Source organism: Squalius cephalus, assembly GCF_949319135.1.
Source record: "Squalius cephalus genome assembly, chromosome: 7".
NCBI classification, from domain to species: domain Eukaryota; kingdom Metazoa; phylum Chordata; class Actinopteri; order Cypriniformes; family Leuciscidae; genus Squalius; species Squalius cephalus.
Genome location: NC_137128.1, coordinates 24,824,963 through 24,846,288, shown reverse-complemented (window position 1 = coordinate 24,846,288; position 21,326 = coordinate 24,824,963). Strand labels below are relative to the sequence as shown.

The 21,326-nt window shown below is 36.8% G+C and overlaps 1 protein-coding gene across 1 annotated transcript; it reads left to right on the top strand.

The window, feature by feature from the left end:
• The first annotated feature begins 218 nt into the window (after positions 1-218).
• Positions 219-5,040, top strand: ptgs2a (prostaglandin-endoperoxide synthase 2a). Its single transcript, XM_079876424.1, has 9 exons — positions 219-337; positions 472-588; positions 681-824; positions 936-1,240; positions 1,340-1,423; positions 1,839-2,085; positions 2,176-2,462; positions 2,784-2,931; positions 3,372-5,040. The coding sequence occupies exons 1-9, from the start codon at positions 277-279 to the stop codon at positions 3,782-3,784; spliced, it is 1,806 nt and encodes a 601-aa protein (XP_079732550.1). The 5' UTR covers positions 219-276; the 3' UTR covers positions 3,785-5,040.
• Positions 5,041-21,326: the final 16,286 nt, after the last annotated feature.

Below are 21,326 nucleotides of genomic sequence, written 5' to 3'. Positions count from 1 at the left end.
GGCTATAATTGGCTACATTAACAAATCACTTTTATTTTTTAATAATAAATGAATAGGCTACATTTTCCCAAATATAAATCCTTGATGAATGTGCACCTTGTGGAAAGTAGCCTACAGTCGTTTGTCGTTACAAACCTTGAAATTGCGCAAGAGAACTTCCTTCTCAAACAGTTTAAAAGGCGGAGGATCGCTTCAAGGAGCACAGAATTCCACGAGCTGTACCAGAGTGCGCATCTCTGCTTCGGAGTAGGCTTATACTAAGATAAATCCTCTGGAATGAATAGACTGGTTTGCCTGGTGTTACTTTCAAGCTTTTTGATCTTTCCCGGTGAAGGATGTAAGTTAACTCAGCTTTAGCAATGTTAGAATGCTTCTTTCACAGTTTGATTGTTCTACCCAAATGCAATAACCTATAATCATGCATGGAAACAATCTTCATTTTTTTTTTTACGGTTTGACTTTTTCTTGCAGACGACCCTTGCTGTGCACAGCCTTGCCAAAACCAGGGTGTGTGTTTATCCAAAGGTGCTGATGCTTATGAATGTGACTGTACCAGGACAGGTTATTATGGTGAAAACTGCACTACACGTAAGTCTGGTCATGGATTGCATTTACAGATAAAAAATGTACGTAGAGAAAATGTGTGCACTCAAAAACTGTTTCTTTTTCTTTCCTCACAGCCGAGCTTCTCACACGTATCAGATCAACTCTGAAACCAAGGCCAGACATAGTGCATTACATTTTAACACATTATAAATGGATCTGGGACATTATCAACAACATTTCTTTCCTGAGAGATGCCATAATGAGCTATGTATTGACATGTAAGTTGAATGATGTTGCTTTTTAAGTGGATTCATAGTAAAACTGAGTGTAATTAAAAAAGAAGAATAAATAAATGCACAAAGTAATATTGCCCTTTTCTTGTTTTACAGCAAGGTCCCATTTGGTCGACAGTCCACCGACGTACAATGCAGATTATAACTACAAAAGCTGGGAGGCGTATTCTAACCTGTCCTATTACACCCGCACCCTCGCCCCATTGCCCCAGAACTGCCCTTCGTCTGATCTACCAAATGCAAAGCAGGTGGTGGAGAAGCTGCTGTTGAGGAAACAGTTCATCCCTGATCCACAGAGGTCCAGTCTCATGTTTGCTTTCTTCGCCCAGCATTTCACTCATCAGTTCTTCAAGTCTGACTTTAAAAAAGGACCAGCCTTCACCAAAGCCTTGGGTCATGGAGTAAGTGGCATTCAAAGCTCTGTTATTAACCATTTTACATACCATCCAAAGTGTATATGGAACTGTAATGCAATTTCTAAAGGTTCTGTAATGTTTTAGGTGGACTTGGGGCATATTTATGGAGAGACGCTGGAGAGACAACACAAACTTCGTCTGTTTAAAGATGGAAAGCTAAAGTATCAGGTTTGTGCTATACAAAGGGACATTGAAACAGCACTTAAAGGGATAGTTCACCCAAAAAAGAAAATTCTGTCATCATTTACTCACCCTCATATTTTTTCAAGCCTGTATGACTTTTATTCCTCTGTGGAACATAAAAGAGGGCATTTTGAAGAACCGTTTTTGTCCATACAATGAAAGTCAGTGGGGACAAAAAAACCAAAAAAAAAAACCATTGACTTTTAATCAAGACATCCTTCAAAATATTTTATGTTCCTAAGAAGAAAGAAAGTCACATAGTACAGGTTTGGAACGACATGAGAATGAGTTAATGATGACCAAATTAAAATCTTTAGGGGAACTACAGCTTTTAAATGGACATAAGTATTGGTTAAATGTGATAAAAAGTTGTTAATGAAAAAATATATTTGACCCTTAGGTTGTGGATGGTGAGGTGTACCCTCCGCTGGTGAAAGATGTCCAGGTGGAGATGCACTATCCTCCTCATGTCCCAGAGGAACATAAATTTGCTGTGGGTCATGAGGCCTTCGGTCTGGTTCCAGGTTTGATGATGTATGCAACCATTTGGCTCCGTGAACACAACCGTGTATGTGATATCATGAAGCAAGAGCATCCTGACTGGGACGACGAAAGAATCTTCCAAACCACTCGTCTCATCCTGATTGGTGAGTCAAGGTCGCATCATCTAAAACATTCCTAATCTTCACAATTTTGTGGAGAGATTAAATATTTCCCTTTTGCTTTTTTTCTTCCAGGTGAGACCATCAAAATCGTGATCGAGGACTACGTTCAGCATCTGAGTGGCTACAACTTCAAGCTCAAGTTTGACCCAGAACTTCTCTTCAATCAACGCTTCCAGTACCAGAACCGCATTGCTTCCGAATTCAACACTCTGTATCACTGGCACCCGCTGATGCCCGACAGCTTTCAGATCCAGGATCAGGTCTACGGCTACCACCAGTTTGTGTTTAACAACTCTATAGTGACCGAACACGGCATCCGAAACTTGGTGGAGTCTTTCACCAAACAGATGGCTGGAAGGGTGAGTTTCACTTGTTGATAGAAAGATTCTCAGAGAAGCCTTATGTTGTTCAAAACCTGTAGAACTTTCTTTCTTCTGTGGAACACAAAGGAAGATATTTTGTAAAAATGTTAATGTTTTTTTCTTCATACAATGAAAGAAAGTGAGGTTCAATGTTGATTTGGACCCCATTGACTTTCATAGCATGGACACAAAAAGTTATTCAGAATATCGTCTTTTGTGTTCCCCCGAAGAAAAAAGTTGGAACGACATGAGTGTGCATGAATCTCTTTGTCTTCACTTTACTGTCTTTGTTAATTTATCTCATGTTTTCGTGAACAGGTAGCTGGTGGACGCAACCTGCCGGCTTCAGTTCAGGGAGTTGCTGTTAAAGCTTTGGAGCATTCAAGAGAGATGCGCTACCAGTCTTTCAATGCCTACAGGAAACGCTTCAACATGAAGCCCTACTCATCCTTTGAGGAGATGACAGGTAAGACAAACCGTGAACATCACTGGTGTCAATCCTAAAGGCCCGTTCACATCAAAGAGGATAACTGTAACTAAAAAGTTTTAATAATCATTCCAATTCTACGAGAATACGGAAGTCCACTCCACACTACAACTATAACGATAATGACACAGAAGAACTATATTGTTGGAATCACTCTCAGAGCGATTTTTTCCAGTTGATGAACAATAAAAACATTGACAGCCTGAGTTTAAAGAGCTTGCTCGTTTAAAACAGCAGGCGATTTAACTGTGTGCGCTTATAAAACAGAATGCTATCGTCTGTTGGTGTGTAGTACACTAACATAGTTATCGTTCTTTGTGTGAACAGGCCTAAAATATGGCAAAAATGGATTTAGAAATGAGAATATTAGGGAAAATACACCTCTTATTTAACTGTAACTTTTTTGTTTGGTAAAACAGGAGACAAGGAGCTGGCAGACGAACTGAAGAAGCTGTACGGTCACATAGATGCGGTTGAGCTGTATCCTGGCCTTCTTGTGGAGAAACCTAGACCCAACGCTGTATTTGGGGAGAGTATTGTGGAGATGGGAGCCCCCTACTCTCTCAAAGGCCTCATGGGAAATGCTATTTGTTCTCCTGAATACTGGATGCCCAGCACATTTGGTGGGAAAGTTGGATTTGACATTGTTAACACAGCCTCACTCAAGAAGCTGGTGTGCTTAAATATCAATGGACCCTGTCCGATGGTGTCCTTTCAGGTGCCTGATGTGAAATTTCAGAGTTCTGAAAACATGAATTCAAGCTCAGCGCACTCCACTCAAAATAATATTAATCCAACGATTGTCTTGAACGAGCGGAGTTCAGAGCTCTAAAAGATTTTGAAGGTCTCATTACTTTCACCATGATACTTGATATTATATTTTAAATTGATATTTATTTGTTAATGTATTTATATTAATAATTTATTTCATTTATGTATTTATTGCTGATTTTTCATATGTGACCCTGGATCACAAAACTAGTCACAAGTAGCACACGTATATTTGTGGTAATAGCCAACGATACATAGCCTGACTACGTCAGACTTCGTACTTCCGCTCAATTTCATTTCGCTTCTCAGTCTGAGATAGCGACCGTTTTCCCCGTTTTCCTCCGGCCTGAAAACAGCCGGCCAATCAACGAACAGAGGGCGGGCTGAGAGCCGTGACGTAGACACTGATTGTACCGTGGATGCGTAGATTTACTTCACATATTCTGCAAAAGTCGTTCACAGCCATGTTCACTTCGGTATTTCGCTCGATGGTTTTGTTTTCGCATCATACATGTGTTTACAGTGGAAGTTAGATGCGGCTGAGCCTGCACATAACACACGCCATAACCAAACGTTATGTGATTGGCTTACGGGTAACCAATGATTTTAAACTTCAGACAAGCGCCCCCCTGCGAGAAAGAAAACGCTTTTCAATTATGCCATGCCAGACTCTGTCTACGAAGCAAAGCGAAGTAGCAGAGTTTGGTATTACCAGGCTAAACAATACATTGTATGGGTCAAAATGATCCATTTTTCTTTTATGCCAAAAATCATGAGGATATTAAGTAAAGATCATGTTCCATGAAGATATTTTGTAAATTTCCTACCGTAAATATATAAAACATTTATTTTTGTGAGTGAATGCAGCACAATCACGAACATAATGGACAACTTTAAAGGTGATTTTCTCAATGTTTCGATTTTTTTGCATCCTCAGATTCCAGATGCCCAAATAGTTGTATCTCGGTCAAATATGGTCTTATCATAACAAACCATACATCAATGGAAAGCTTATTTATTCATCTTTCAGATGATGTCTACATCTTAATTTCCAAAAATTGACCCATTGACCCAGGGTCACATATTGTTATTGACATGCTACATGCATTGTAATATTCTTTTTACAAATACTTGAAAAAAAAAATATCACAAGGTGTTCTCAGATGGTTTTGTGTTACAAGTGCAGATTTTTTATATCAAATGTTAAATGTAGTAAATGAGTTTTTTTATTTATGTTTTTTATTTAAATATTTATATTTATTTACAAATGGCAGTAAACTGTTGACAGTACTGGCCATTTCTTCAATAAAAACATCATTTTTTAAAAATATGTTTTGTGTCCCTTTTTTGGCAAATATTCTTACTTGCACTATGAAAATGACATTTTTACACATATGCATATAAATATATACACTGCCTTTCAAACCAAACCAAACTAAAACAAAATAACAAAATATATATATTATTATTATTATATATTTTTTTTTGAAGTCTTACTTTTGGGGTCCAATTTTCAAGAAAATATTATTTTTATACTTTTAGTGACATTTATAATTTTATAAAATATTTCTATTTCAAATAAATGCTGTTGTGAACTTTCTATTAATCAGAAGAGAAAAAAAAAAAAAAAATGCATCAGTGTCATGTAAGAAATTGTAGTCTGCCTCAACCCAGATTCCACTCCAAACTTTAGAAGGAGCTCATCCCCAAAATGGCTTAATTATCATAGAGATGAAAGAAAGTCAAGTTATATTGTTTCTTCACCATTTGGGTTGATCACATCCTGAACCTTCTCAGACAATGGGGTGTCACAACTTCGTTAACATACAGACCACAGCTGTTGCAACGAGAGAAACTTCATTTACATTAAGAAGAGGATAAAAGGTTTAAGATTTGGATGTTCTGGGTTCACTCTGACGCCGGTGAACCCAAGGTGCTTCGTGTACCTTGCCACTGCTATGCTGTAATAAACTTCATTTTTGAGATCTTCGACGTCCACATCATTTTTTCTTACAGTCAACAAAAATATTAAGCAGCACAACTGTTTTCAAACATTGATAATAATAAGAAATGTTTCTTGAGTAGAAAATCAGCATATTAGAATGATTTAGAATGAAGTATAATGTGACACTGAAGACTGGAGTAATGATGCTGAAAATACAGCTTTGCCATCACAATTACACTGTAAAAAGTGAATAGTTGGATCAACTTAAAAAAATTACTTCAATTGGTAACACCTAAAGAAATTAAGTTTTCTCAAATTAAATTATCACGTTTTTCACGATAAAACGTGATAATTTAAGTTGAGAAAACTTAATTTCTTTAGGTGTTACCAAATGAAGTATTTTTTTGTGATATTAATATAGAAAACAGCTATTATTAATTTCACAATTTCCTGTATCCAAAAACATCATACTGACCTAAACTTTTGAACAATAAATGTCCAGCAAATCTGGTCTTTGTCCAATCTTTAAAAAAAGGTGGCCACACAAAATGTATTGGATGGATACTTGAGTCTTATATGGGCATTCTGAGGAGTACAGAATATATTATCCTAAAATAACTGTTCTACTGTTCTCTAAATTCATTGGATTGTGCTAAAGTTATGATGTTTCATCCACTGTGCTTGGCCCTGTAATTGCTGTTACTGCTGAATCTTTTCTTACATTACTTTTACTAAAAGTCTTTATAGGGAAAATGCTGAACTCTCTGAACTTGCAAAGCAGTATGTTTGCCAAAAATGAGGCTGCAGGAAAAATATAATAATAACAGTGAATCAGTGATTCTCTTCAGCAGATCCAACTTCCCCACTGATTGTGCATGATGTGATGAATACTGACTGCAATGAACCCAGACAAAATAACACCACCGTATTGACCTGAGCCAACATACACTGTCAAGCTCCATAACAATCAAGCTGGAAAAACACACTTGGTGACGTGCGGGAATGTGCTCGTTTAGGGCAGGAAAATGTTGCATGGCAACTCTTCTGGGAAAGGGATTTGGTGCCTTAAACATACTAACTGGAAGAAAAAAAATAGATTAGAAGACTAGCAGTTTACTTTTCCCAGACGACAAGCAAAGTTCAAATGCAGAAGACTGCAGGTTCTGTGCGAGGAGGAAAGATTTATTTTTAAGACGTAGATAAAGGGAAGTGTGGAAAAAATACAGTGGTTGAGGGTAGCTGAAACAATAGCATACTGAATATTACGTTTCTTCATGGCTTCTCATTTATGAGGGATAATTTGATTATTATCATTATTGTGCTTGAAAGAAGCAAATGCTCAGTGAGAAACACATCAGCACAGGCAAGAAAAAAAGTTCATTGCACTGCACCCACCATAAACTAAAAAGAATGAAATGTTCTAAATCAAAGAAATTAATTAGAGAAACTAGGCTTCATTGTGTTGAGACAATTCTTTGGGTGGTACTGGGAACTTTCAGGAAAGGCTCTGCAAGCACCAGCATGCCAAACAAAACCTGCTGAAAAATGTATCACTGGTGTGGTGAGCCAAATTACCTAAGTGACAGTCGAAAGTGAAATGGATGTTTAGTCTAAGGGAAAGGAAGATTAACGTCACAAAGGCTTGGATTTATACAACATCACTCACAAAGTTCAGCTGGGGTTACAAATCGCTGATGCAATTTAGGTTACGAAACCCACATGCAGGACACGTGTGTTGCATGAGAATCAAGAAAAGTTGGCCAAGGATTGTGCAGCATTGACCAGCCCCGATTCTAACTTAGCTCAGGACTTGGCTTAGCAACTACACTGAAAAAATAGTAACCTAAAATGGTAACATCTAAATTAGGGCTGTCAAACGATTAATCGCGATTAATCGCATCCAAAATAAAAGTTTGTTTTTACATAATATATGTGTGTGTATGGAGTATAATTATTTTCTATATATAAATACACACACATGCATATATATTTAAGAAAAATGTGTTATTTATATATAAAATATTTATATATAATATAAATTATATATAATATAAATATATATACACAGTATATACATGCAAATATTTCTTAAATATATACATGCATGTGTGTGTATTTATATATAGAAAATAATTATACACCGTAAACACACATATATTATGTAAAAACAAACTTTTATTTTGGATGCGATTAATCGCGATTAATCGTTTGACAGCCCTAATCTAAATTAACTCATTTTATTCAAGTCAAAATATTATTTAACATTACTGAATCAACCTAAATACATTTATACAAAAAAAGAGTATGGGTTAGAAAGGGGACAACTGCAAGTTGCCATTTATTACAGTGTTGTCTCCAGTGTGTTTGTTTGATTGAATGAGAAAATCATTCAAAATTGATGTTCAGAGCAGACTGAATGGAAAGACTACATGTCTTTTGTCCTGTTGTGAAGAACGTGCACTTCTGGTCAAATTCAGACAGTGATTATAAACTCTCAACTACATACGTTTTATATAAAGCTCAAACTAAAGCAAAAAATTCTAGGAAGCTTGTTTCTACCACTGAATAAAAAAATAAAAAAGGTAGCCTATATATAAAAATATATAAATTGTTATTTTAATGCATGTTTTGTCTTATTTTAAAACATTTTAAAACATCTTTGTCAGGAATATGTTTGGTGTCATTCACATGTTTGTTTTTCCCTTTAGTTTAGCCTTGTTAATAATCTCCTTGCTTCCTTAGTTACTGATTAGATTCACCTGTGTCTCATTAAGCTTCCTTTGTTTGTCCCTTGTATATATAGCCCTGTGTTTTCAGTTATGTTTGCCGGTTCTTGTCTTCGATTTGTGTTGTGGTAAATTCTCCTGCGAGCTCCAACATATTTTGGTTTTGTGATTAAAGACTGTGATTAAAACACATTTCATTGTTCGTGCGTGTTGTTGTCTTGAGGACCCTTGTGGGCTCTGCATGGCCCCCGAGGTGAAGAACCACTGCTTTAGCATCATTTTATTGCTAGAAGCTTCTACATTCAGATTCTGTTTGAAAATAGCCTAAAACTCAATAAAAAAATCAAAATAACACAACAAACTATCCATATGTAAATATATTTTATAAACAATAATTGATGAATTTTTAATACTAAAAAGTAAAGAATTTAGCACAGCATTTCAAATAAACTTTAAATACTGTTAGAATCAGGATAAACAATTTAAGGCATCTAACATTACTCATAACAAAAAGTTGAGAAACAGGGGATACAGACACAAGCATGTTTACACTGCAGGTGCGAGTGATTAGAAAGATAGATAGATATCCATGGCAACACGGCAACAGACACATACAACCCACTCGTACACATTCACACATAAATACTTTCTACTTAGTTTAGACAATTTCAACTGAAACCCACTCAATACACCGCTAATACTTTGTATAAACATTAGCCTACAAGACCACATAAAGTATAAAGCGTACGTCATTCAGTTTTGTGTGAAGACACTGATTTGAGACTACAACACATGACAAATTGATGATTAGTCCATAGAACTGATACAACATGACAAGCGGTGACAGAGCTGTCATTAACACATACAGATCATCTAGATAATGTAGATTTTAACATTTCCATTACACACCGCTGTGATTGTGTAAAGTATAACAGGTGAGTATGTGTACATCATTTAGTTTTGTGTTGGCTTCACAGGAACACAACTATGACCAGCTCATGATTAATGCTATAAATCTGTCAATACAAGACAAGCGTTGACAATTCTGGCATAAATCAATTTGATTTATAAGGTGTGAGAGGACATTAACATATTTTAATGCACATTGTCTAGACCAGTGGTTCCCAAACCTGTCCTGAAGGCACCCCAACACTGCACATTTTCTTTGTCTCCCTAATCAAACACACCTGATTCAACTCATCAGCTCATTAACCCTTGTGATAATGAGCTGATGAGTTGAATCAGGTGTGTTTGATTAGGGAGACAAAGAAAATGTGCAGTGTTGGGGTGCCTTCAGGACAGGTTTGGGAACCACTGGTCTAGACTTCCAATTTATTTAATTTTTTTATAAATATTAGTTAATACGTAGTCTTTGATTTCACAATTTCTTACGTATCGGTTGCATGTCACCAGCAGGTTTCATCTGATAATGAGACGAGTTTCACTGATTGAATGAGGTCAGATGATGACAGCGGACTAGACAGTTTTCTCAACACTTTCGATCATGATGGTTCATATTTAAAATCATTCAGTCACATAATACAGATGTTCAGGGGTGTACTGAGACCATTTTGATAATCTGAGATTTAAACCTTAAAAAATTAAACCTAAAAAAAATAAACAAAGAAAAGTAAAAAATCTAAAAGAAAAATGTAAGATTCAACATTATTTTTGCTATATTAAAATTCAATATTTATAAAAACATTTTGCTCTTAAATTGTTATATTGATAATATAATTTATCAAGATTTTTTTTTTTTTTTTAAAAAGCAAAATAGAAGTTCTTCCATATTAAGGTCAGCTGGATGAGGTCATTTGAGAGTTTGTTATTTCCAGCTGAGTTTATATTGCTTTCTTATGTTAACACTTGACATTCAAGACACTCAAAATATGTTTTTGTTCTAAAAAAAACCCCACAAACTATTTATTAGAGTTGCTGTTTGGGGTTTATTTCATAAAGCTCAATATTGTTATATAAGCCATGACATCTGAATTTGACAAACACAGGAAATTTACATTAGTATCACCACTGTTTATATACCAAATAAACAGAGTGACGCAAAACCTGTGTACGCATCTCCTATCTGTTTATATACATCCACTTAAGGAACTGAAAACAGTTAAAATGTCATATAATCAACATAGTCATTATTAAGATAGTGAACAGAACCTTTTCCAAATTTCAGTTACTTTGTCACTGTTTAATTAGTTTTTTTTAACTCTCAGTTCATTATGGGAATTTCTGATCTGATTCTTAAGTAAAATGTCTCTCTGTATGTTTGAAATATTTTAGATGCTTAAACATCTGAAGTAAAGCAGGCTCAGTGGACGGGTGAGTGGGTGTGTACAAGCTGGGGTTACAAATCGCTGAATGAATTTATGTTACGAAACCCACATGCAGGACACGTGTGTTGTATGAGAATCAGGAAAGATCTGGAAACTGACTGGTTAGAAAAGAAAAGTTGGCCAATTAAGGCTTGTGTAGCGTTGACCAGCCCCGATTCTAATAGACAGAACTTAGCTCAGGACTTGGCTTAGCAACTACACTGAAAAAATAGTAACCTTAAATGGTAACATCTAAATTAACTCATTTTATTCAAGTCAAAATATTATTTAACATCACTGAATCAACCTAAATACATTTATAAAAAATAAAATAAAATAAAAAGAGTATGGGTTAGAAAGGGGACAGCTGGAAGTTGCCATTTATTACAGTGTTGTCTCCGGATTGACCGGATGTGTTGTACTTCTAAGGGTGAAGTTAATATACTATCAGATTCCTTCAGCTCAGAACCGGCACATGTTTTAAATCTCTTAGGTAAGGCTGTTGCCAAGGAAACAGGGCTGTTTATTTGTTTTGAGTGGGGTGTAAAACTCAAGATGTCTTCCGCTGATGATTTCACCTCACACTGTCACTACTCAGTTCAAAGTGATGTCAAAGACACTGACAAACATTCAAGAGCAATACTGTGTCACAACTTCTCTCTACAGTTTTGAAAAGTATGAATGGGGTGTCTAGGAATGCACATATTTGCTTTACCGACTGCTTTCTTTACTTTCCTGTAAAGGAAATTTCCTTAAACACATTTCTCCCACTGACTCATGGTTTGCTGTAAACCTGACTGTAGCTGCAACTATAACTGTACTTGTCGATTTTGTAAACCCATACTCAGAAAAGCTGCAGAAGACTGAATGATTCACTAAACCTGGTGGTCTGTGCGTGTGGAGCAGGAATTTCTGAATTAAGAGTTTTGTCTCAGTCTACGCATTTTGGGGTTGGCACTTGGCTTGGATGCGCAACAGACATCTGGCACAAAAATGGGACTGGAAATTCCTATGAATGAAAGAGATAACAAATGAGAGTTCAGACCACCTGTATTGAGGGGATGATAATGGACAGCCATCATAGGCAAGAAGTCAAACTTGTAAAAAAGAAAATACCTGCCTCACTTCTTAGGTGTTGATCTGTTGGTTATTGTATTGTAATATCTGTATCGTATAATATATGTAAATAATGTTATAATGTATATATTATAATAACAAGAAGCCAAACAGGAAATAACTATATATAAATTGTGAATATACAACTGTAATCTGAATGTAAAGATACAACTCTGAATATAAAGATACAAATCTGAATTTATTTTTTTTAAGCCTGAATATATAAATGTGTAAGAATTGAGAAATTAGAAAATGCCGGGACTGGTTGAAGAGCGACCAGACCCTGAGAGGACAAAGGACCTCTCTGGAAATTAACATTTGAAGAGTTCAGATGCAAAAACTGATCATTTTTATTAAGCTTGTTTATTTAAGTTCAGTAATTTCACTTAAATGGCAATTAATTGGTAATTTTCATTGCCATTTAAGTGAAATTACTTAACTTAAATATACGGGCTTCATAAAATTGATCGTTCTAGAAGAAATTTTCAGATGGCACTTAGAGGCTTTTGCATCTGAACTCTTCAACTCCCCCTTGTGCACTATCGAGACGAAAGTCTCACCTCCGAGTCATCCTAATCTACATCTCTTTCCCTCATCCCCCCTCTCCTTCTCCCCCATGCGAAGATCACCAAAAACTCACCCAAGAATATATGGTTTAATGTGAATGATTAACATCGAGTATTATACATATTTAGTATCATTTGAAATGTCTCAGGGTGACTGGTACAATTGTCTCATTCCCAAATAAGTAAAACAAAAGGTAATAACGTTTTTAAGAGTTTAGGGATAACTGGCACAAGGAGGGGTTGGTCTCTAGACAAATGGTCTCCCTACACCAAAAGGGTGTCAACTCTGAATGTAAATTCAGATGTTTGCATGTGAAAGAGGTCCTGGCTATATAATGACATGCAGCAGGGGATTCGGGGCCTTTCGTTGGCCCATGATGTTGAAGGACCTCAAAGAATTCAGCATCATGTATTTTAATGTTGGGTTCGCATCTCTTCTCTTTATTCCAGAGCATTTAATGTTTTGTATCGATCATCTTTGAATTGATTATGAAATTGGCATGATACATTTACCTGACATAATAAATTGTTACATTTGATTATTCTAACCGTCTTTGACATTATATTCATTAAAGAGTTAAAAAAAATAGTCAAACATTCGCTCACATTTAATGATGCACAGGTATCATTAAAACTTTTTCATTTATGTCAGATGAAATAACGAGAAAAAACATATTCAAATGTATTGCATTTAATCAAAAAATACTTTGCCTCAAGAAAAGACAGTAACACGTAGAGACCTTCCGCGCTGGTCGGATGCCGGACTTTGGGCCGATCGAGCGTGAGCTTACAAATGTAAATCTGAATAAAAAAGTTATAACTCTGAATAACCCCATCATCAGTGGACGAAGAGTTCAAGGTGGAAACGTGCGGGGCTGTGATGATGTACAGAGACTCCAGCAATGAAAAGGTCAGAGGTGCAGGCATCACCACAAGATCAGGACGCAAGTGGGCAGCTGATACATCAGTGGCACAGGCCGAAAGCATACTGAAGTTGAAGGACATTATCGGGAACCCGTGACTGGGGAGATAAGGACTCGGGACCAACCACTTCCAGCAATGGGGGAAAGCAGACCCAAGGCAGAGGATAAGCATGATCCAAGCATAAGCATGATTAGCAAGATCCCAGATCCGACACCTGGAGGAAGAAGGGCGAAGGTCAAGGGCTGTGGAACTTGGATCACAAGGAGCTTGGACAAAGTGGGACCTACCAAAGCGGAAAATCATGTGGCCTGAACTTTGGAGACTAGAGCCCTTTCGCATCTCTTTCCTGCTCCGATCAGTGTACGACACTCTTCCAACACCAACAAACCTGCACAGGTGGGGAATGAGGGAGGACTCACTGTGCAAGTTATGTGGAGGGAGAGGCCCGTTGGCGCACATACTGGCGGGGTGCAAGACTGCACTTAGCCAGGGAAGATACAGATGGCATCTTGAGAAGGTCCTCAGAGTACTGGCTGAAATCTTGGAGCAGGAGAGACAGAAGAAGACCAAGAAGAGCCTCCTGCAGGCTTGAACTGACGGTACCATGGGAAGACAGATGTAAAGAGGCCTTGAAGAGGAAAGCTACCAAGTACCAGGACCTGGTCCAACAATGCAGGGGCAAAGGGTGACAGGCGTGGCTATTTTCAGTTGAGGTTGGCTGCAGGGGTTTTCCGGCGCAGTCTGTGTGGAAGATGCTCACAGCCCTGGGAATAGTAGGAAGGGAGAAGACAGCTGCTTGCAGGTTGGGGGAGGTAACGGAAAGAGCCTCTTGTTGGCTCTAGAACAGGCGGGAGGAGTTGAGCTGGAAGACAGGAGAAGGTAGACAGTGACTGGCCATCACTGCAGACCAGTCAACTGGAGGATGTTGAGGTTCAGGCTCGAAACGTCCGAGGAGAGTTGAACGCCACCATCTTGTCCTGGCTGAAAGCTACAGTCACAAGACAGTGACTGATGATGTAAGCATCTAGATGTATCAAATAGTTACAAATCTGAATATATAAATGTAAATCTGAATATATAGTTATAAGTAAGTGTCACAAACAGAATAGGAGACAGCAGATCCACAGATAAAGGTTCTTCGCTGTAATGTGTAAATAAATCTCTATCTGCATCATTTAAATTGGTCGTGGGCCCTGTATCTCATCTGGTTGACTGTTGATGGCAACATTGCCCAGCAACTTTGCTCAAAACGTTGCCCTGTGTATCATCACCTTTAGATAAGTGGTGTCCAATCCTGCTCCTGGAGGGCCACTGAATCCTGCTGAAGATACACAGAGTCTCCTGGTCTTCGCTTCTGAATTTCCTACAGTTTTGGTGCCATGACCCGGATAGAGCTCCTCTCCTTACATAACTCCAGACTGAATCTTTCAGCTCAACAATGATTTGGTGAGTGTTGCTCTATTCAAAGGACCAGTACATGTGGTTATCCTCTGCGATGCCAGAATAATGTTAACAAACAGCTGCAGGGTTTTACAAAACATTTTACAAAATGTTGAGAAGGAACGCTAGAACAATCTCCGAATTCAATGATTTTGAAAGTGCTGTAAATAATTCTGAGTTTCAACATGCCAGTAAAGATGAATTGAGAGAGGAATTCTGAGAGTGGTAAAGAACATTGCAAAAGTATGCAAAACAGCCCCAGAGCATCACCGAGGCACCACCATGCTGAACTGTAGGCAGAGTGTTTTTATCAGCATATGCTTCCTTCTTCCTCCAGACATACCGCTGATTCATAGGGCTGAAAAATTCCAGTTTCGTTTCATCACTCCACAGAACAGAATGGCAAACTTCTGTGGCTTATTTATATGCTTTTGAGCAAATTGGAGGCTACGTTTCTTGTGCTTTTGGGTCAGTAGTAGTGTACGTCTTGGAGTTCTGGCATGGAAACCGCATGCGTTTAGTACACGCCTTACTGTGCAAGCTGAAACCTCAGTGCCTGTTGCCATCAAATCTTGCTGCAGGTCTTTTGCAGTCAACTCTAGGGTTTTTCTGTTCCGGCCTTCTCAGAAATCTGGTTGTAGCCATTGATAGCTTCCTTTTTCTGCCCTGTCCAGGTGGTGTAACCACTGTTCCTTTAACTTTGAACTTGCGAACTATGCTTCCATGCAACGGTGTCTCTAGGAACATTTAGTGCCTTCCTTCGCTATCTTTTTGTATCCTGTTCCTTGTTTGTGAAGGGCGATGATATCTTCTCTTAACATGTAGTCAAATGTGACAGTCAACAAACCTAGCCAGTTCAGATATTTCATGTGTTCTAGCTCAAGGACACCTGGTACAACTAATGAAGCCATTGCAGATTTGTGCTGTTGTGAGGGATTCTATTCAGGGGGTTGAATACTTTTGAGACTGTAGAAGTCAGTAAAAGTTGCATTTTTAGTTGAATTTGTGGAAACCACTTGAAACATTTGTTGTGTTGAGCTATTTCAATTCAATTACTTTTGTTTGATTTGTGCATTGCAAACAGCTGAAAGTTTGTAAATTTTGCCAATAAACCTGATTTGCAATGGGGGTTGAATAATTTCGATTACAACTGTAACTATTTCAAGTTACATGACTGTAAGATGGGGCTTTTGCTAACAAACATAAGCCATAGAATGGAATTATAAAGGTTTAAATCTGCATTATGTGAGAGATATTAGAACTCTCAAAGGGGGATTGTGGGATTGCAAATTTAAAAATCTGTTTAAGATCTGCTGATCCTACGTCTTGACATAACATCACATGAAAAACTAAGGTAAACTACACTGTATTCGGCAATCAAGGTGAACAAGATGGCATCAGTTTACTGATAGAGTTTCAAGTGAGGGGGTTTTGTCAGTCTGTGATCTTCCTACTGAGAGTCAAACTATGTATGAATGTTTAGTCTTCCTTCTCGTGACCGAGTGCTGTTTATACCATTTGGGGGTACTATTATCTTCACAGTCATGGGTAATTGTCTGTATTGTCTTAAGATGCTTTTGTTTTAGTGGTCACTTCTAAGGCTGTGTGTAAGGTCAACACATTTAAGGACTGGCCACCGAATGCCTATGTACAGCTCCCTTAGTCGGACTTGATGACTGCAGCGACCAACAGCACATTCTCAATAAAGAATCCTGCTGAAAATACACCAAGTCTCCTGGTCTTCGCTTCTAAATTTCTAAACTAAAACTAAACTTGAACTAAAAACAGAAACCGCTGTATGCGTTAAGGCCGTTCATTTATGACGTATTAGGGGCCTGAAAACAGGTTTCAAAATGCAGGTTTTTGAAAACGATTGTCTCCGTGTAAATTACAAAAACACATTTTTGTGAATTTGTGAAAACGCTGGCGTCATGCGCATGCTTATTACATGTTCAGGTGTGTAGTTTTTCTAAGTGTGTAGGTTTGTCACTTAACAAAGTGACATCGCCAACTACTACCCTGACAGCATAATCCAGCGCTTTTAGTTGTTTTTCACGGATCTCTTTGAGCAGTGATTGTTTTGACAATGTTGTCGTCTGTAAAAGGAAAAACTTTTCTGTTTTTAGTCTAAAGCTACACAGTTTAATTATTTTTTTTGATTGTTCCCAGGTGTGTCTTGTCAACTTAGTACCCTCTGTGTATTAAATTCCAATGTTTCCTGTGTTAATTGTCAAGCCTTTCCAAGTTGTTACGTTGAGGTTCTTAGTTCCGGTTTTCCCGTGTCTTGTTTTCCTACTTCCTAGTCATTTGTATTTTTGTTATTTCTTTAATAAACCTTCTCTACAACTGGATCCTACTTTCCCTCACTTCTGAGTTTTACCCAACATTACAAGTATAAACAGGAAATTTGATGGAAATGCACAGCTAGCATCCTAATGGAAGCCATGCTGGCTCTGATATGAGCTGCTTTTATAATCACAAACATGCATGCACAGACACGCAACACCTGGTCATTCACATTCCTTCTGCACCCTCTTTATTTACACTGGCTCTGCAATATTTTCCAAACTTACCCTGTTTCTATGGCAAGCCAGTGTACAACAGAAGATAACAGAAAACCAGGAATGTTCACACCTGATTCTTGGATTTAACTGATGGCAATTAATACTCACCTGTTATAATAAATGATGTGTTGCAATATATAAAACCTTAGTGTACAATAAAAGTGCATGTGATTGGAAGATGAAAGTGGACAGGCCTGCTCAAAATGTCATACATTGCATTATTTAGCTTCAGTTTCAGATTAAAAGATACCAATGTAATCAAGCAAAAAGAAATAAATAATAATTTTAAACCACAAAGAACATCAGACATGTTCACACAGACATAGATCATGCAGTTATTTCAATTACCTCTAGTGAAACAGTTATTTCCTTTGACGATTTGCCCATAAACACTTCCATTTATTCGTAATCTCAATTTAGGATAAAACAATTCTGATCTTATTCTTGATTTACTGTATATATCTGTCACACGTGGTTGCAGGCAGACAGATGAAGACAGAATAATAAAGTTCCAACACAAGTTTAATTACAAATAACCAAAAGGCAAACAGATAGCAACACACATAAACGTTGAGAGACCAGACAGAGAATGACCGTGAGGGTACAACTTAAATAGGAACTCAAACAAGATGATTAATAGAACACAGCTGATGATGGTGACCATGGAAACAAAGTAGTGACAGGAAAATCAAACAAAGGAACACGAGAATGAATGAAAACAAACTAAAAGTCCATGATAACTAAAGACAAACTGAACATAACTGTGACAATGTCAAGGTTTAAACCATTTTTAAATTGGAGAACTTAATTGAGAGAGATTTTTTTCTTACATTTGCCAAATCTTTGCACAAAACAATCTAAAATATCCATGCAAATCAGTATCAATACATTAAGCATGATCTAAAACATCATAGCAGTTTATGGCAATTGATTAAAAAGATTCAAACTTTTATTGTACTCTCAGGGAATGGTTTTCAAGATCATACGTTTCATTTTAGTGTGTTAAGGTATTGCCAAGATATATCCTCACTGTAGTTCACTTTACTTGAAGAAACGTTGGAAGCCGATTGCACATATATTTTAATTGCTCCATATAGCTTAAAATTAAAGATCCAGGTTGAGAATAATAATATCTAGGATGTTATCAGTACATAATATAATAATGTTAATTGAATTAAATGAATATATCTTTAAATAAGTAACATTAGTAAACATTGAGTAAATTAAGTGAAACTGACATATTAAACTAACCTAATGTTTATACTTAATATTTAAATAGCTTTATTATTTTTAACTCATTTATTCAGGAAGAGTTTGCTTTCTCTATAGCTGATTGCTTACTTTTTTCCCTTTTGTTTTCATGGCAAAAATAAGGGAAACGTTTTCCAAACTGTTTTTTAGTTAACTGAACTTATAATTTACAGTGTGTTTGGCATCTGTACAATGCTAATAATTGTAACAATTTTTTTGACTATATGGTCTGAAGATCCTGTGCTGAATTTCATAACATAAACAATTAGCATATTTCTTAGTCATATCCAGTTGAAAACAATTTATGTAAAGGGAATATCAGATTTAGTCAGAGTGGTTCACTCTGTTACAAACTCATTCAGAGGTATAAGCATTCCTGAATTTCCACGACTGAGTTGTCTTTAGAGTGTCATTTCCGCTGCCGATTATGAGAAAACCAGATGAGGTCATCACGGGAAACAAACATATGTGCTTGCTTCTGTGGTAAAAAAGTAGAGCAAATTTTCCTGCTGGGTCTGACGTAAAAGTGGAGATTCATGCTTCCTCAAAACTTTCACTTCTTACACAACAGGCTGTCTGACTCCTTTACGCAGTGCCAGGCACTAACACACTGCTGCGGAGGAGGGAGTTTACTTTCAGAAAGGTCAATTGGAATGAGCAAGAAAATATGAACTTATGAACTGCCATTTAAAAGTCCAGTCATTAGTGTCACATGATCCTTCAGAAATCATTGTATGCTGATTTGGTGCACAAAAAACATTTATAATTATTTTCAATGTTGGAAAAGGTGCTGCTTAACATTTCTGTGGAAACCATGATACATTTTTTTCAGGCTTTTTTTATGTATTTTTTTTATAATTTGAAATATAAAATCTTCTGTATACATTATAAACATGTATTTACTGTCACTTTGAATCAACTTAATCAGCATCCCAGTAAGTAGAAAACTTACAAGGGCTCTCCTCAATCTGAAGATTTTTCTTCAATTTAAGCAGCTTATACACTGAACAAATAATTTACATCAGAAAAAAGGGTAAACACCTAATTGCTGCATAACCAGCTACAGAGAAAAATGATAATGATTTAACAGGGCTTTTACCGTAAAATACAAAGAATGAATGAATACGCAGGTTGGAAAATAAATATATTCAACGAGACAATAGATTTATTCTATGGTACTACCTCCATTATATGGTGGTTATAAGTTTTGAGGTACAAAGCAGGGTTTTTATGTTCACGTTTGTTATAGACCTTATGCGCCAGAGAAACGAGGGCGCCGCCATCTTTACAATATTGTCTTTTAACTTCCGTTTTTGCGGTTGCTCTGTATATTTCGATGGCATTGCTGTCCAGGTGTAGGCTAATTAGCATTTGAAGTGGATTTACTTAATGTAAAGTTAACGAAAGTTATCATGAGGACTGTAATGTTTAAAGCAGATGACTTAACAAATGTCAGTCGACCGGGAAGATTTTAAAACGAGCCGTTAATTAATAAACACGCAAAATCGCTGTGAAAATACAGACCGGAAGTCAAAGGCAACGAGCGCAGCGCTGAAAAGGGGCGGGGCTACATAAGGTCTATAACATTACATAATTTAATGATAAACAAGGTTAAAAATTCTAAAATACACAAGGCTATTAAATGTGGCTAATTTTCATATACACACTATTACTTTAGACATATCTTACTTAATTGAACCTTCTCATTATCCTGAAAACCTTTTAATGGCCTAACACTTATGCTTATTTAAGCTAATTTTGTGAACAAAAATAAATAGTATTTCTTTACAAAAAAGGATTTTACTGTATGGATGAGCACATTTCTGACTGCGAAAAAGCAAAAGAAGTTAACAAGTGTTCACCATTCATGTCAACTACTTCAGTACAGTTTAAAATGATCCCAGCATGCACCTCATGAAGTTGAGGAGGAGAGGGAATATAGAGTGCAGACAGAGCTGTTATCTATACAGATCATGAAGGTATTTGTTTGAATAATGGTAGACTTATTGAAGGATCAAAAGAAAAAGTAAAACAATGTGTAATGCTATACCGTTCCCCTTCAACAAAGTATGTCAGCAAAGGGTGCGCCAAAGAAATTACTGCAAAAAACTTGTGGCAGATTGCCCTGCACAGATATATCCAGTAATATAACAAAAGGGGAGGTTCTCTATGCTTCTCCTAATACATCTCAAGCAAAGAGTTTTTCAAACCTTCAAAACTTTTCAGTGGATTTTACCACCATCTAGCGATGGGTGAAAAACTCATTTCTTTGCTAAAGTGTTTCCATTTTCTTGAATAATTAATTCCTCTTTTTTTTTGGCCCATTGCAGAATGTGAGGGAATGTAAAGGTGGAATACAGATGAGATGAGAAAGCAAAGTTCTGAGAAAAGGACATGAAACAACATGTTAGAATCGTCTCCAAAGTCATGTGCAGACAGGAGGGGATATCAGTCTGTACATCAAGTCTTTTTCACCTAAACATAACTGTCATAACGCTTAAGTGTCATAAGGCAACACCAGCTATTATGTAATCGCCAGCAACTGCTGTAAAATAGTGAGGTATATTAAGATCACCATTAAAAACACATTAAATTACACACAAACAGAAATCCCATACCATTTCCATTAATTTATAATTGCTGGATAAGGAAAATAAATTAATTTATGAATCTTTTATTTTCCTGAAAACATTTATATTCAATATAGACATTTCCATGATTTTTTTTTCAGGTCTGGAAGAAGCAAT

What these genes read in the sequence shown, in the direction of transcription:
- ptgs2a (XM_079876424.1), top strand. Translation starts at nt 277, where the DNA reads ATGAATAGACTGGTTTGCCTGGTGTTACTTTCAAGCTTTTTGATCTTT. An exon ending in GATCTTTCCCGGTGAAGGAT is followed by an intron (nt 338 to 471) that starts GTAAGTTAACTC and finishes TTTTTCTTGCAG; the next exon opens with ACGACCCTTGCTGTGCACAG. An exon ending in AATGAGCTATGTATTGACAT is followed by an intron (nt 825 to 935) that starts GTAAGTTGAATG and finishes CTTGTTTTACAG; the next exon opens with CAAGGTCCCATTTGGTCGAC.